The following is a 17591-nucleotide window of genomic DNA, read 5'->3' on the forward strand; positions in this document are numbered from 1 at the left end:
TGCAGGACGATGACATTGAACCTCTTTTGACAGTGCTAGAGCTTGGGCTTAGGCTCATTAGAAACAACCCCATTATCTATGAATCCACTTAAGGAAATGAATATGATTTTTAGTCAATAATTAATAAATTCTTTACTTGATTAATGTATTGGGTCTACATTGCCTACTAATAGGGGTTTTATATCACATAATGAAAGTTGTTTTCAATCAGATATTTTCCTTCCAAACGCCACTTGGCTGCTCATTTAGATTCGACACTTTATTATTCGGCATGAGGTTGCTAATTGGGGCTACCTCTTGTCTGATGATGAAACCAAATAGTTCCTAAACCAATCACTTCAAGTTTTTAATGAATAGTAGATTTACTTACTGGGTGATGTTATTCGATTAAAAATGATATTAGTTACTTTAGGTCAACTTGTGGAAAATGTAGCCACTTTGAAAGAAGTCAAGCTTTGTTGCTGTCAAAGGAGGGCAATATTGTTCCTTGGTAGTATAGACAAAAAATTGGAATGCAGCGCAAGCATTATTTCCAAAACTGTTTCGTTTCTGGTGTGCTTCTTTGCTTGATTAATATCAGATTTATTGCAACAAGCATAATTAGGTACATTAGCATTAGAAGATGCACACGATGCAAGAAAGCAAGCTTATGCAGCATCAGCCAAAAAAAAAAAAAAAAACTCCAATTTCATCCCTCCATTCGTTCCAAATACCTGTCCAGCTCAGCCTTAAATTTATGTAGGCTATCAACTTCCACAACAAAGGATGGAAGTCTGTTCCACCAATCAACTACCCACTGGCTAAAGGCAAACTTCCGCACATCTATCCTACATCTGTCTCTCCTCAATTTGAATTCATGCCCTCTCAGGTGATTATTCTAAGCAAGAGGAAGAATCCCATCAACATTGAGCATGCTCAAACAATTCAAGGCTTTATACACCTCAATCAGATCACCTCGCAGGTGCCTAGTCTCTACACACTGTAATCTGCAAAACTTAAGCTTTTCTTCGTAAGAGCAACCCTTTGTTCCATTCACTAATCTTGTTGCCGTTCTCTGTACTCATTCCAACAGCTCTACAGCCTTCTTAAAATGAGGCCTCCAGACCTGTATACAGTACTCAAGGTGTGGCCTGACCATTATCTTATACAAGGGGATAATCACCTCCTTATCCCTGCTAGAAAAATTCCTGTATATCATTGACAAGACAGCATGAGCTACTCTTGCAAACTGTCTGCACTGCTCAGAAAACTTCATATCTGCTTGCACAATTACCCCCAGGTCCTTTTCGTTCTCTTGTTTGTATATTTATCATTGATATTGATGAAGGTATATCAGGTTTAATGTCCAAGTTTGCAGATGATACAAAGGTTAGCAGGGTTGTTAATCACAGTAAAGACAGTATGCTACTCCAACTGGATCTAGATAAGTTGGGCAAATGGGCTGAGAAGTGGCAACTGAAGTTTAACATTGAGAAATGCAAAGTACTGCATATGGTTAGCAATAACCGAAGAGAAACGTACCAACTGTGTGGTACTACACTCAGGCAAGTGGAAAGTGACAAAGACCTGGGGGAGGGGGGTAATTGTGCAGTTGAATATGAAGTTCGCTGAGCATGCAGACGGGCTGCCAGTGCAGTTCATGGAGTCTTGTCAATGATATACAGGAATTTTTCTAGCAGGGATAAGGAGGTGATTATCCCTTTGTATAAGGCAGTGGTCAGGCCACACGTTGAGTACTGTGTACAGGTCTGGAGGCCTCATTTTAAGAAGGATGTAGAGCTGTTGGAACGAGTACAGAAAAGGGCAACAAGATTAGTGAATGGAACAAAGGGTTGCTCTTATGAAGAAAGGCTTAAGTTCTGCAAATTGCAGTGCTTGGAGAGTAGGCACCTACAAGGTGATCTGATTGAGGTGTATAAAGCCTTGAATGGTTTAAGCATGCTCAATGCTGATGGGATTCTTCCTCTTGCTCAGAATAATCACCTGAGAGGACATAAATTCAAATTGAGGAAAAACACATGTAGGATAGATGTGCGGAAGTTTGCCTTTAGCCAACGGGTAGTTGATTGGTGGAACAGACTTCCATCTTTTATTGTGGAAGTTCATAGCCTAAATAAATTTAAGGCTGAGCTGGACAGGCATTTAGAATGAATGGACGGGTGAAATGGGAAGTTTTTTTTTTTTTTTTTTTTGGTTGATACTGCATAAACTTGCTTTCTTGCATCATATGCCTCTACTAATGCTAATCTCTGAGTTACATTATATGACTTTCTTGTCTCCTGTAAAGTTATATGTAATAATATATAACGTTACATTTCTAAAATCTAGGTTGTTATATGTATTTTTCTTTGCATCCTTTGCCAAAGATTTCTTATAATCTGCCTTTGCCTGCCTAACGTCCTTTGTGACTTGGTTACAGATCAGCTTATATCTATCATAGGCTTCTGTGTCACATGTTAATTTATATGTAGCCCATGCATTTTTCTCCTCTGCCACCTGTTTAATTAGTTCATCTGATATCCATTTAGGCCAAAATCTTGAACAATATTTCTTAAGTATTTCTTAACTGAAGTTTAACATTGACAAACATAAAGTACTGCCCAGAGTAACATAGCAACTTTGTGGTACTACACTGACAATGGTAGAGAATCTAATGGACCTGGGGTAATTGTGAAGGCAAATATTAAGTTTTCTGAGCAGTGCAGACGGTCTGCAAGAGTAGCTCATGGTGTCTTTTCAATGATATACAGGTATTTTGAGCATGCCCAATGCTGAGGTATTTTTCTAGTAGGGATAAGGATGTGATTATCCCCTTGTATAAGGCAATGGGCAGGCCACACATTAGGCGCCTCCATAGCCAGGTGGGAAGGAGCAGCAGTGCGTAGCATACGCTTCTTGATTAGACCGGGGTTCGAGCCCGTCACCACCAAATATGTGGAAAGGTCAGGGAATGATGACTGCATATCCCGGAGCAATATGGCCTTAGTTGCTAATGCTCCGAAAAACCAAATAACAAACAACAAACAAACAGGCCACACATTGAGTACTCTATACAGAGCTGTTGGAGTGAGTGCAGAGAAGGGCAACAAGATTAGTGAAGGAACAAGGGGTTGTTCTTACGAAGAAAGGCTTAAGTTTTGCAAATTACCGTGTCTGGAAACTAGGCACCTGCGAGGTGATCTGATTGAGGTGTATAAAGCCTTGAATGGCATGAGCATGCTCAATGCTGATGAGATTCTTCCTCTTGCTCAGAATAATCACCTGTGAGGGCATAAATTTAAATTGAGGAAAGAAAGCTGTAGGTTAGATGTGTGGGGGTTTGCCTTTAGTCAGCGTGTGGTTGATTGCTCGAACAAACTTCCATCTGTCGTTGTAGAATTTTATAGCTTAATCAGATTCAAAGCAGAACTAGACAAACATGTAGAGTGAGTGGATTTGTGAAATTAGAAGATTTTAGTGTTTTTTTTTTTTTTTTTTGGCTGATGCTTTATAAACTTGCTTTCTTGCAACATATACCTATGCTAATGCTACATCAAACTGACTCGACACTGAACTGTCCAGCCATGTCGACTGGCTGTACTTCCTTGGATTTTGTGTGTTTCTTAATCAATAGAATAACCCCTCCTCCCTTCCTATCCTGACTATCCTTATTGTACACATTATATTCCCCAAATTCCAGTTCTGCATTCCTTATATCTGTACGATGCCACATCTCTGTTATTCCAAGAATATCTGCCTTTGATGTTTTGACCAACAAATCAAATTCATTAAATTTATTTATCAAAACTCCTAACATTTGTGTACACGCAAGTGTACATGCACCTGTTCCTATTCTTAGCTACCCTAACACAGCCCATGTATTTTCTTGTTTTAGCAGTGACTCCCAGTAGTCTCTGGAATTCCCTGCACCTTGTTTTCTAGGCTGCTTCTCATTCCAACAGAAGTAGTGCAAGAATCAATTTCAACTCTGCCAGCGGCTACTATTAATCCCTGTATCCTCCCAAGCTAGTTGTTTTCGGACCCACCTAACACTGCTTCGATAGCATCAGCAAATATGCACCCTTTCTGTTTAAGTGTATCCCATCCCTTTAGAAGCAGTCTTTCCTGTTAACAAGCACAGACCAGGCTGAGAAAAATTCTACCCCTTGAGCCTTGCACAGTCTCTCCAGGGCCGAATGAATCGACAAGGCTGTCATCATATACTTCCTCCTATCGTGTCTGGGCAGAATTGCAGACACTTTCAAATTCAACCCTAACTCACTGCTTTTTTTCAACATTGACCTGTACTTGTTAAGTAATTCTGCGAGTCTCCTACTGTTAATATCATTTATGCCAATGTGTACAACAATATCATATTTTGTGCCCTTAAAAGATGATATCTGCTCTACAATGTCATCAAACTTTTCCCCTGGCAGACATACCCTAGCCCTATTCCACCTATTCTGTTTGCACAATATGTTTCCGTTTCCCTGACAATAGGGCCACTGACAACAATTAGTTCCTTTTGGACTAGCGCATTCTGCCTTGTGCAATGCCGCTGTGTTACGTGATATTCAAGTGCAAGCTCTGGCACTTGATGTGGGCAGCTGAGAGCTTGATAGGCCCCCTAGAATTTCAGTGTTGAGTTATTTCTGTTACAATATATGACTTTCTTATTTCCTCTCAAGTTATAATATGTATTAATTTATAATGTTACGTTTGTAAATTCTAGGGTATATGTATTTAGTTAAAGAAGTACAATTTAATTGACAATGAAACTTAATAAGATTTAATAAAATCGGATACCATGATGTGGTTACAAAGGAACCGAATGCAAAATGTAATTTTGATAACATATACTTGGATTGCAGGAAATCTTTTGATACTGTTGCGCATGGAACAGTATCAAGTCTACTGTACAAATTGGAGCAGTATGGCATTAAGGGTAAGTTTCTACAATGGATAAAAGGGTAGATGAGTGGGAGAAGACAGGAAGTGGTATTCAGTGGATGCTGCTCTTTGTGTACTAATGTTATTAGTGGAGTCCACCCTGGTTTGGTGTTGGGCCCACTGTTGTTTTGTCTATTTATCACTATTATTGATGAAGGTATATAGGGATGCACAGATGATGCAAAGGTTGGCAGGGTTATTAATGACAGTAATGGCAGTGTGCTGCAGCAACAAGATCTAGAGAATTTGGATGGATGGGCAATTGGAGAAGAGAATTTGGGTAGATGGGATGGAGAAGTGGCAATTGAAGTTTAACATTGACAAGTACTGTATATGGTTAGAAGTAACCCCAGAGAAACGTACCAACTGTGTGGTACTACAATTAGGTGTGTAGAAAATGAAAAAGATCTGGGAGTAATTGTGCAATCAGATATGCAGTTTTCTGAGCAATGCAGACAGGTTACCAGACCAGGTCATGGGGTAGGTATATAGGAATGGTATATAGGAATTTTGCTAGTAGGGAAAAGGAGGTGACTATCCCTTTGTATAAGGCAATGGTCAGGTCACACTTTGAGTACTGCATACTGGTCTGGATGCCTCATTTTAGGAAGGATGTTGAGTTGCTTGAGTGCATACAGAGAAGAGCAACTCTAAATTCTGCAAATTGCAGTAGCTGGAGACTGATTGAGGTGTATAAGGCTTTGAATGGGTTGAGCATGCTGAATCCTGGTACGATTCTTCTGCTTGCTCAGATTACGAACCTAAGGGGACATAAATTCAACTTGAGGAAAGACTGTTTTAGAATAGGTGTTTGGAAATTTGCCTTTAGCCTGCGGGTTTTTAATTGCTGGACAAACTTCCATCTGTCCTTGTGGATGTTGATAGCTTAAATAAATTCAAGGAGCAACAGCATTTCCTGAAACGTTTAGAGGGAATGGTTGTGTGAAATTGTTTTTTTTTTTGCTGATTCTACATAAGTTCATTCGCTTGCTTTCTTGCCTCACATGACTCCATTACTGCTGCTACATACAATTTTTATCAACAGGGAAAAAGAGGTGGTTATCCTCTTGTATATAAGGCAATAAATAGACCACATCTGGAATACTACATACAGTTTCGGAAATCTCATTTTACAAATACATAGATCTGTTGGGTTGGTGCAGAGAAGAGCAATAACATTAGTTGGGTTTGGAAATGGAATTGCATTGTCTACAAACTAAGTGAACTATATGTTGATGGCATGTTCACTTTCTCAGATAACACACTTGAAAGGACATAACATTTAAATTGAAAAAGGATATTTTCAATTCATTGGTTCCTCTTTCAACCAATGAATTGTTGGAATTAACTATCACTTGATATTATGAAGTATATAGTTTTAATAAATTTAAAGAGGGTTAAGACAAATTATTAGAAGAATTAAGCAAATGAAAAGAGGAAAATAGCATTAGCATTAGTAGAGGCATTTGATGCAAGAAAGCAAGCTTATACAGCATCAGCCAAAAAAAAAAAAAAAAAAAAAACCACTTCCACTTCACCCCTCTGTTCGTTCAAAATACCTGTCCAGCTGAGCCTTAAACTTATTTAGGCTATCAACTTCCACGACAAGGGATGGAAGTCTGTTCCACCAACCAACCACCCGCTGGCTAAAGGCAAATTTCCGCACGTCTATCCTATATCTGTCTTTCCTCAATTTGAATTTATGCCCTCTCAGGTGATTATTCTGAGCGAGAGGAAGAATCCCATCAGCATTGAGCATGCTCAAACCATTCAAGGCTTTATACACCTCTATCAGATCACCTCGCTGGTGCCTGGTCTCCAGACACTGTAATTTGCAAAACGTAAGCCTTTCTTCGTAAGAGCACCCCTTTGTTCCATTCACTAATCTTGTTGCCCTTCTCTGTACTCGTTCCAGCAGCTCTACATCCTTCTTGAAATGAGGCCTCCAGACCTGTATACAGTACTCTAGGTGTGGCCTGACCATTGCCTTATACAAGGGAATAATCACCTCCTTATCCCTGCTGGAAAAATTCCTATATATCATTGACAATACACCATGAGCTACTCTTGCAGCCCGTCTGCACTGCTCAGAGAACTTCATAGAACTTCATATTCATATCTTCATAAATAGTTTTTTTTTTTTTTTTTTATTGCTTATCTGCTTTGAAACAATGAACTGGTATATAAGTTGTCTAGTTTAGAATAATCACCAGTCAAAATACTGGGGAAGATAAAGAAAGTTTATCTGCAAAATATTGCCATTAAATCTTCTTCCTCCCTCCCAAATCTAAATTAATGAATTTTGTAGTTTATATTTACTTTGTTCAAAATTTATTGAAATTGTAAATCTTTGAGCAGCTAGTATTAATGTTTTAGTGTTAGTATTAATTGTGGCAAATGATGTAAGAAAGCAAGCTTATACAGCATTGTCCAAAAAAAAAAAAAAAAACTCCCATTACACTTACCCATCACCTCCAGTAGTTTATCTAGTTCTTCCATGAGTTTAATCAAAATATCCACTTCGACAATAACAGGTGGATGCTTGTTCCAGCAATCAACCACCTGTTGACTGACGGAAAACGTCTGCACATTTACTCTGCCACCATCCTTCCTCCATTGTCTGAGCAAGAGGAAGCATCTCAAGGAATTCTTGAAGTGATTATGTCACACCAAGCTTACTGAAAATTGCTCTGGCCACCTTCCTTAATTCGGTGCACCACCTTAGATCCTATGGGCTTTAAGCCAAGATTCCACATAACTTCACCTCAGTTCTGTCTCTCTTTTCTGTACACGTATACTCACCTTGAGTGATCAGGGTTCAAGCCTGTGACTGCTAAGTACAGTGCTCTTTCTTGTATTCTCTCTTATCTTATGAGCTCCTCTGACCGTGTGGTCGTCCTGGAGTATAAACAGAAAATTTATTTATTTATTATTTATATTCAAATTCTGAATGCCTTATATCTGAATGATACCCTGTCTCTGATATCCCACAATTTGCATTTGATGACTTGAGCAGTACTCTTAATTCATGAAATTTGTTTACTGCGCTCCTAGTACTGGTTACAAGTAAATTATGCCTCTTTTTGCTCTTAGTAACCCTAACACAGCTCATCTATTTGTGTCCCATGGGGACTCCCAGCAGACCTTGTAATCTCCAACATTTTGCTTTCCAGGCTGTTTCATGTCCCAGTAGAAGCAGTGCAAGAATCACTTTCACCTTTACCAGTGGCTGCTGCTAATCTGTTAGTTTGTGTATCCCCCCACCTAAGCTAGCAGTTTTTCCAAACTGCCTAACACTGCTTCAATATTATCAGCAGATATTCTTGCACTGCTTCTATTCAAGTGTATCCCATCCCTGTGAATACATTCTCTCCTTTTAACAAGCACAAACAAACCATGCTATTCCATGACCCTTGCACGGTCTCTCCAGCTCCAAATTGGCTGATAAGGCTCTCATCTTGTACTCTCACCTGTTGTGTCTCTAAAGAATTGCAGACACTTTCGAATTTAATTCTAACCCTCCAACTTTCCCAACATTGTTGCCTAATACCGCTAAGTAAATCCTCAGATTTCTGTAGTTCCTCAGTGTTCTCTATTTTATTTTAATAAATCAGTTGCTAATCACACAGAGCAGTGTTTGCTCATTCAAGTTCATGGTACAGATTACCAGCATCAGTGATCACATCAGCACTTGACCTCTTCCCTACTTCTGTCAAAACAAAAAGAAATTTTTAGAAAGTTACCACCCATTCATTTTTTATTTATTTCAAAGTACCATGCCTGGTACATTTTGTTTTAGGTTTGTGATTGTATTTATTAAATACTAAAACTAAACTATGATTAAAATAAATCTTGTTTTTTCAGACAGTGGGCTCTTAAAGAGTTTGGATTATGGGATGGAGAATTAGAATTTGTTAATCGGTTATTGAATGAAGATATCCGCAACAATTCTGCTTGGAATCAGCGATACTATGTTATTTTCCATGCAAAAATAAAACCTACTGATGCAATTTTGGAAAATGAAATCAGGTATTTTTTATATATATACCATCCTAATTGGAATATTTGATTTTGAATTAAGAAAGTTATCTATTTTACTTGAGAAAGTTATGAAAAGTGAGAAATTAGTTAACTTCTAATGTAGTTTTGAATAGGCATATTGAACACAGTATTAAACTATTGTAATAAGGATACCTCTCTGAGCTAAGAGACTGTTCAATTTTGAAACAAATTTTACAAAGAATTAATTGTATTGCTAAAAGTCATTTTGTTTTGCATATCTTTCTGTGCCTTCTTGTGAAGAATTAAAAGTTTTAGACTCACAGCTCACAAATGAAAGAAAAAAAAAATAACTTTTATTGTTTTCCTATCAAAATCGTTATTAGCCCTTCCTGGCTTACAGTCATCAAAAAAAAAAAAAAAAAAAAAATCTGTTTATACTCTGGAATGTCCATTTAGGTCAGATGGTTTATAGGTATCATTTGGGTAGACAATATAATCATTAACCACATTTAGTGTTTATGTGGGCTTGAACCCCGGTCAACTCAAACTCATGCTATTACACTCCCATTTTGACCAACTTTTGTAAAGTCATATTCTCTGCAATTCTTGATTCACAAAGAAAATACCAAAAGAGGTAAGCTAAGCTTTGTATCTAAAAGAGGAGAACTGTATAGTTAACCTTTATACCTTTATAGTAAACTGTATAGTCCACTGGACTTTCCTGGTTAAACAAGTGGCTTTATTAGATGTCACACTATTGCCTTGTTGATTTATGCAGTTGCTGACTGCCTACACCATCTAAAGTCAGTGATGTTATGAAATGAAAATATGATGGTATTGCTACCATTCAGCAGTTTGCAAGAAGATCATAGAAGTTCACTCCACGTGAACCATGGGGTCCTGAGAAGGTTAGTATGACAATCTTGTCTGACATCCGTTCAAAACATCAACCAGGGGTTTAAGGTGGCAACTCCTGGTTGATGTCTGTATTAACACATGACACGCAGAGCTCTGCAACCTTGAGCAGAAAGGAAAAATCACCATACACAATCAGCAGTCTTATTTTGCATGGTACAATGAATGCTGTAATTGTCTCATAGAGCAGCAGAAATAGACTAATTGGCCTATAGAATTTCATTACACCCTGTTCTGATCAGACAGGTGGGTGTGGAGGATACCTCCAGAACGCCTGCTGCCAGACTTCATTGTATCAACAATGAAGTTAGGAGAAGGTGGTGTTATGGCGTGCAGCTGTTTCTCCTGGTATGGCCTAGCACATTAAGCGTTATGTGAGGAACAATGAAAAGCAGTGTCTACTTAATATTTTGGACAATTCCATCTCCCTAGTAACAGATCTTTGGTACTGACTTATGTTTGTTTCAATATGATAATTTCCAATATCACAGTGCAGTTTGAGAATGGTGTAGACAGCAGTCTCTCATGTTAGCAAGCACAGACCATGCTGAGAAAAATCCTACCTGTGCCATCTGAGCCTTGTGTAGTCTCTCCAGGACTGAATTGATTGACAAGGCTTTCATCATATACTCCCTCCTATCGTATCTGGGCAAAATTACAGACATTTTCAAATTTAACCCTAACCCACGACTTTTCCTCAACATTGCCTTGTACTTGTTAAGTAATCCTACTCGTACTCTTAATGTCATTAGTGCCAACGTGTGCAACAATATCATCACCTTTTGTGCCCTTAAAAGATGATATATGCTCTACAATGTCATTTACTTTTTCTCCTGGCAGACATACCCTGGTCCTTCTTCTTGCACAACATATTTCCCATATCACTGACAAGAGAGACCGGCAGTAGCTACCTCCTGTGGGACCAGCACATTCTTCTGTGGGGATTGCCACTATGTTGCACAATGCACGGCGCCACTGTAGCCAGGTGGGAAGGAGCAGCAGTGCGTAGCACATGCTTCTTGATTAGGCCGGGGTTCGAACCCGTCACCACCAAATACGGAAGATGTGGAAAGGTCAGGGAATGACCACCGCATATCCCGGAGCAATATGGCCTTAGTTGCTAATGCTCCTAAAAACCAAAAATAACAAAATAACAGCACAATGCACGAGTGTGAGCTCTCCAAGCTCTTATAAATGCCCATCTATAATTAAGATTAAGAAGCACATAGAGTCCGAGGAAGTGAGTGCATCAGGTTAGTGTAGGTAGCCAGTGTAATGATGAATCAGGTTGTTGTGACATAAAACACTGATAACACAAAAATCAGATTAGAAGTATGTTATTAACCAAATGACTGTGATTAGTAAATGAACTGATATACAGACAAATGGAGTGGACCAGTAAATCAGAATTCTTGTAATGGTGAGGGGGGATGTTAACTTTCCAGATATTGACTAGAACTTGTGGGTTGGTCATCACACAATAGCAAGTTTTCTGGATTTATTGGCTGACTGGTTTCTACACCAGCATATTAGGAAAGAAACAAGAGAAAGCAATGCAATTTATCTGATTTTCAGAACTCGGAAGTTATAGTATTTTGATCTGGGATTACTTAAATAACTACTATAGAGGGAAGGGACTAAGCTTTCATAAAGCTGAATATATGGTCTTAGAAATGTTATAAGTTCTTTTCAGTGAAACCAGCCAATGATATTACCAACTGTAAATTTTAAATGGGCTATGTTTCTGGGAATTAATTATAGAAGCCTATTAAACTTTTTATGCCAACTGTGAGATCTTGTTCAAGGTTTAGACCTAAATGGATATTGGATGAGCTGATGAGACTAAAGGCATGGAAATAAAATGTATGGAATGATAATAAATTATTAGGGAACACAAAAACCTGCGTTATGTATAAAGTAGTCTGTAATCAAGTCGCCAAAGGGTCAGGTAAGCAATAGCAGATTATGAGATATCGTGGGCTTAAGAATGCAAAGATAAGTAGCAAATATTGTTTGCTTATGTTAACACTAGAAAGAAAGGGATGAACCACTTTGTCCCACTAAATGTGAATGGCAAAACTGTTGCTGATCCTGTTCGGGTTGTTGGCAAACAATAAATATTTTGCATCTCCATTCATGTGTGAATACCAGATGTGTACAGAGTTATAACTGGAGGCTAAAAATGTTTTTGATAACTGAGAAGAAAGTGGAACAGAAATTGTTGAAACAGAAAGTGTATAAGGCACTCAAGGCTGATGAAATTTATCCAGTTACATTAAATGAAGCAGCAAAATAGGTAAGCAAATGATTGGCTATGATTGTGATCGCATCCTTGGATATAGGATCGCATCCTTGGATCGCATCCTAATGTTAATTAGCATTAGCATTAATGCTAATGCTAATGCTAATGCTCTCTACAAAAATAAATCAAAGAGTGAACTGACTAATTGACTTGCTGCCAATTCTTTGGACTTATGATCGAGAATCACCCTATTTTACTTGATTTGATCCCTTTCTCCATCTCACCATCATATAGTTTGCGACAAAGTATTTATCCATTCTTTTTTTGCAAAAAAAAAAAAAAAAAAGAAGTATAGCTATATTAAAATTGGAATTTTTTTTTTGAAATTCTGCAAATTTATGCTTATTTTCAGTAACAAATTGGCAGTCAGGTATGCTAGTCTACACTACAAAAGAGAAACACGGGATAATAGTCTTTGGGAACGAGAGTAGCCTTGTACAGGCAAAATTTTTACTGCTCCTGAAAATAGAGAAGTTTTTTCTGTTTTATTATTAGTTTAAATTGGCATATTAACTTATTTTCTAGAGTAGCTTTATATTCCTAGTTACGATACTAAGTTTAAATTTTAACTTAGATAGAGATTTTGTAGGTTATTACTTAGTATCGGAAAGGGTATCCATTCCACGTGTTTACAAGTTTTGCAGCTCCGCGGAACGGGAAGTTTTTTAGCCATATTTAGCCGCTTTATTGACTCATTGTTATATTAAATTATTTTCTATAAGTAGCTTATAGACCTAGTCAAGATCCTTGGTTTATTCTGAATTGAGACAGTGAGATTTTGGAAGTTAATTAATACTTAAGTGTCCGTAGATTTACCGTACGAAACTTGCTGCCATTGTTATACGATACAACATTCTATCCCGAACTAGATAGCGTTAGCTTAGTATAGTATAGTATATAATATTATCAATTAATCAGTAAAATTTATTAATCTTGTTAAACTTCATTGTCAATTAAATTGTACTTTTTAACTATATACATATAACGACTTAGATTTTACAAATGTAACATAATTAATTAATACATAACTTGATAGAGAAGTTATATAAATGGAACTCAGAGATAATAATTGATACCGAAAAATATATATAGATATATAGTGTTATAACTGTGTTGAGATACAAGTTTAGGGTTATAATTTTGTACTGAAATAGAAATTTTATTGAAATTAAATCGAAATCACAACTCAGACCAGAGCAGCAAAGCAAAAGGCTCAAGCTAATGGGAGTGCTGTGGCTCAGAGGAGAACTGAGGGAGACAGTTGCCCTCTAAATCACAGCCTTTTAAAATGCACTGCTTGCTTGATGTTTGTGGAGCAATCAGGTACGGAACATGATATTGCCAAGGGCGATGTCTTTGTGTGTGCGCGATGTAAGGAGTGTGAGGAAATGAGGCACCAACTCAGTGTTGTTATGGACCTATATGAGAGCTTGAAGGACAGGGTGAATACCCTCGAAGGATCTAAATTGAGGAGCCCATCAAGCTCTCACCTGCCGACATCAATGCCAGAGCTTGCACTTGATCATCACACATCACAGCAGCAAACCCCAAGGCAGAATGCGCTGATCCCACAGGAACTAGCAGTTGTTGGTGATTCTATTGTCAGGGAAACAGGGAACATGGTATGTAAAAAAGATAGGTGGAACACGACCAGGGTATGTCTGCAGGGGCAAAGGTTGATGACGTTGTAGAGCGGATATCATCTTTTAAAGGCACAAAAGGTGATATTTTTGTACACATTGGCACTAATGATATTAAGAGTAGGAGACTGGTGGAATTACTTAACAAGTACAGGTCACTGTTGAAAAAAGCCTTGAATTAGGGTTGAATTTGAAAGTGTCTGCAATTCTGCCCAGACACGATAGGAGGGAGTATATGATGAGAGCCTTGTCGATCAATTCGGCCCTGGAAAGACTGTGCAAGGCTCAAGGGGTAGAATTTTTTTCAGCCTGGTCTGTACTTGTTAACAGGAGAGACTGCTTCTACAGGGATGGGATACACTTAAATAGAAAGGGTGCAAGAATATTTGCTGATGCTATTGAAGCAGTGTTAGGTGGGTTGGAAAACTGCTAGCTTGAGGGGATACAAGGGTTAATACATTAACAGTAGCCACTGGCAGAGGTGAAAGTGATTCTTGAACGGCTTCTATTGGAATCAGCAGCAGCCTGGAAAACAAGATGCAGGGTATTTCAGAGACTGCTGGGAGTCATTGCAGTACAAGTAAATACATGGGTTGTGTTAGGGTAGCTAAGAATAGGAACAGGTGCATGTATACTTGCATGTACACCAATGCTAGGAGTTTGGTAAATAAATTTGATGAATTTGAGGTATTGCTCAAAACATCAAAGACAGATATTGTTGGGATATCAGAGACGTGGTGGCATACAGCTATAAGGAATGAGAACTGGAATTTGGGAAGTACAATGTGTACAGGAAGGATAGACAGCATAGGAAGGGAGGAGGGGTTATGCTATTAGTTAAGAAACACATAAATTACAAGGAAGTGAAGCCAGTCGACATCGCTGGACAGTGCAGTGTAGAGTCAGTTTGGTGCGACATAAGCATTGAGAGATCAAAATTGGAGTAGGAATGTGTTATAGGCCTATTGACTCTGATGAGTATAATAAGAAACTGTACAGGGAAATAGAGTGGGCTAGTAAATCAGAGAGTCTTGTAATGGGGGATTTTAATTTCCCAGATATTAACTGCAATTTGTAGGCTGGTCACTCACACACTAGCAAGGCTTTTGTGGATTTATTGGATGATTGTTTTCTACATCAGCATGTTCGGGACGCAGCTAGAGGGAGTAATACTCTTGATCTGATAATCAGTAGCAGATTCTTCATGCATTAAGAATCTGCAGATAGAGGAACCACTAGGTGGAAGTGATCACAGTGTGCTGAAGTGGAATTTACTCAAAGAGGTAACTACCATCATGGGTAAAGGGAAGGATTTTTGCTCTCGCGAAGGCGACTATGGTGGTCTGAGACAGTATTTAAATTCTATATGGTGGTACCAACTGATGATGTTACCAACAGCAAATTCAAAATGGGTGGCATTCAAAGAATTTATCTTGGAAGCTACTAGGCTTTACATACCAACTAAGAAATATTGTTCAAGGTTTAGGCCTAAATGGATGTGAGATGAACTAATGAGACATATGGCAGAGAAGAAAAATGCATGGAATACATATAAATTAATGGGTGACATGGAAGCCTATGATAGATATAAGCTGGTCTGTAACAAAGCCACAAAGGAGATTAGGCAGGCAAAGGCACATTATGAGAAATCCTTGGCAAAGGATGCAAATAAAAGCAGAAAATAGTTCTTTACCTATGTAAACTGTAGAAGGAAAGGGATGAATCAGATTTGTCCACTGGATATTGATGGTTCAACTGTTGATGATCCTGCTCAGGTGGCTAACAAACTAAATGAGTATTTTGCATCTACATTCACACAAGAGGAGTTATTTAGGGAGGGGAATGCCAGAGGTGAAGTAAACTCTGGCAGTGAGCTAGATGATTTTGTAATAAATGAGAGGAAAGTGGAGGAGAAATTGTTGAAGATAAACATAAAAAGCAACCAGGGTGGATGGTATCCACCAGTTATATTTAAGGAGGCAGCAAAGAAAGTAAGCAAACCCTTAGCCATAATTATGAGAGCTCCTTTGGAATCAGGGGAGGTACCCATGGACTGGAGATGTGCAAATGTGACCCTAATTTGCAAAAAAGGATCAGTGAGTGACAAAAGTAATTACAGACCTGTTAGTTTAACTTCTGTTTCAGGAAAATTAATGGAGGCACTGGTGAAAGAAGCACTGCAGGATCATCTAGACAAGACTTCAGTTATAGCTCGGACACAGCATGGTTTTGTTAAGGGAAAGTCTTGCCTGACCAATTTGATTGGATACTATGATGTGGTCACAAAGAAACTGGATGCGGGGAATAACTTTGATATTATATATTTGGATCTTAGAAAGGCTTTTGATACTGTTGCACATGGAAGACTGCTGAACACATTGGAGCAGTGTGACGTTGGAGGAATATTGCTGCTCTGGATAAAGGGATGGTTGAGGGGGAGAAGACAGAGAGTAGTAATCAATGGACACTGCTCATCGTGGACTAATGTTATTAGTGGAGTCCCTAAGGTTCAGTGTTGGGTCCATTGTTGTTGTCTGTATTTATAAATGATATTGATAATGGTATATCAAGCTTAATGTCCAAGTTTGCAGACGATACAAAGGTTGGCAGGGTTGTTAAGGACACTACTGACAGTACGCTGCTGCAACAGGATCTAGAAAGTTGAGCAGATGGGCTGAGATGTAGCAAATGAAGTTTAACATTGACAAATTTAAAGTACTACATGTGGGAAGCAGTAACCCCAGAGTAACGTATGAACTCTGTTGAACTAAACTGACAGTGGTGTAGAACGAAAAGGACCTGGGGGTAATTGTGCAGGGAGATATGAAGTTTTCTGAGCAGTGCAGATGCTCTGCAAGAGTATCTCATTGTGTCTTGTCAATGATATACAGGAATTTTTCTAGCAGGGATAAGGAGGTGATTATCCCCTTGTATAAGGCAATGGTCAGGCCACACCATGAGTACTGTATACAGGTCTGGCGGTCTCATTGTAAGAAGGATGTAGAGCTTTTTTAACGAGTACAGAGAAGGGCAACAAGATTAGTGAATGGAACGAAGAAAGGCTTAAGTTTTGCAAATTGCAGTGTCTGGAGACTAGACACCTGCGAGGTGATCTGATTGAGGTGTATAAAACCTTGAATGGTTTGAGCAAGCTCAACGCTGATGGGATTCTTCCTCTTGCTCAGAATAATCACCTGAGAGGGCATAAATTCAAATTGAGGAAAGACAGATGTAGTATAGATGTGCAAAAGTTTGCCTTTAGCCAGCTGATAGTTTGTTGGTGGAACAGACTTCCATCCCTTGTCGTGGAAGTTGATAGGCTAAATAAATTGAAAGCTGAACTGGGCAGGTATTTGGAACGAAAGGAGGGGTGAAATGGGAGTTGTTTTTTTTTTTTTTTGTTTTTTTTTTGCTGATGCTGCAAAAGCTTGCTTTCTTGCATCATATGCCTCTACTAATGCTAATTCTAAATCTTGTTCTCTGTAGTTTAGTCATTTTGTCGTACTTTTGTGTAAAGTTTATTAACAATGTGTTTCAGTAGGATGCCAAAAACATGCATGTAGGATGCAACATAAAATTTCATAAAATACATAAAAACATATGCACAGGATTTTCCATGTATTGCAAAATCTGAAAAAAGGTGACGTGTTTGCCTTTTAGTACTGTATGTAGATGTGATTTTTTAATTTCTAACAGTGGGAAAATATGTAATCAGACAGGTATTTGGAACGAAAGGAGGGGTGAAATGGGAGTTGTTTTTTTTTTTTTGTTTTTTTTTTTGCTGATGCTGCAAAAGCTTGCTT

The 17591-nt window shown here is 38.4% G+C and overlaps 1 protein-coding gene across 2 annotated transcripts in view; it reads left to right on the top strand.

Annotated features, from left to right (window-relative positions):
• Fnta (farnesyl transferase alpha) overlaps nt 1–17591 on the top strand; it is a 248398-nt gene that overhangs the window by 128538 nt on the left and 102269 nt on the right. For both annotated transcript variants that reach the window (XM_090374220.1, XM_090374221.1), the window contains exon 5: nt 8794–8958. In XM_090374220.1, the coding sequence (XP_090230346.1) occupies nt 8794–8958 (165 nt within the window). The remainder of the gene's footprint in view (nt 1–8793; nt 8959–17591) is intronic.

Source organism: Mastigoproctus giganteus, chromosome 5, assembly GCF_048544385.1.
Source record: "Mastigoproctus giganteus isolate SK-2022 chromosome 5, ASM4854438v1, whole genome shotgun sequence".
Taxonomy (NCBI): domain Eukaryota; kingdom Metazoa; phylum Arthropoda; class Arachnida; order Uropygi; family Thelyphonidae; genus Mastigoproctus; species Mastigoproctus giganteus.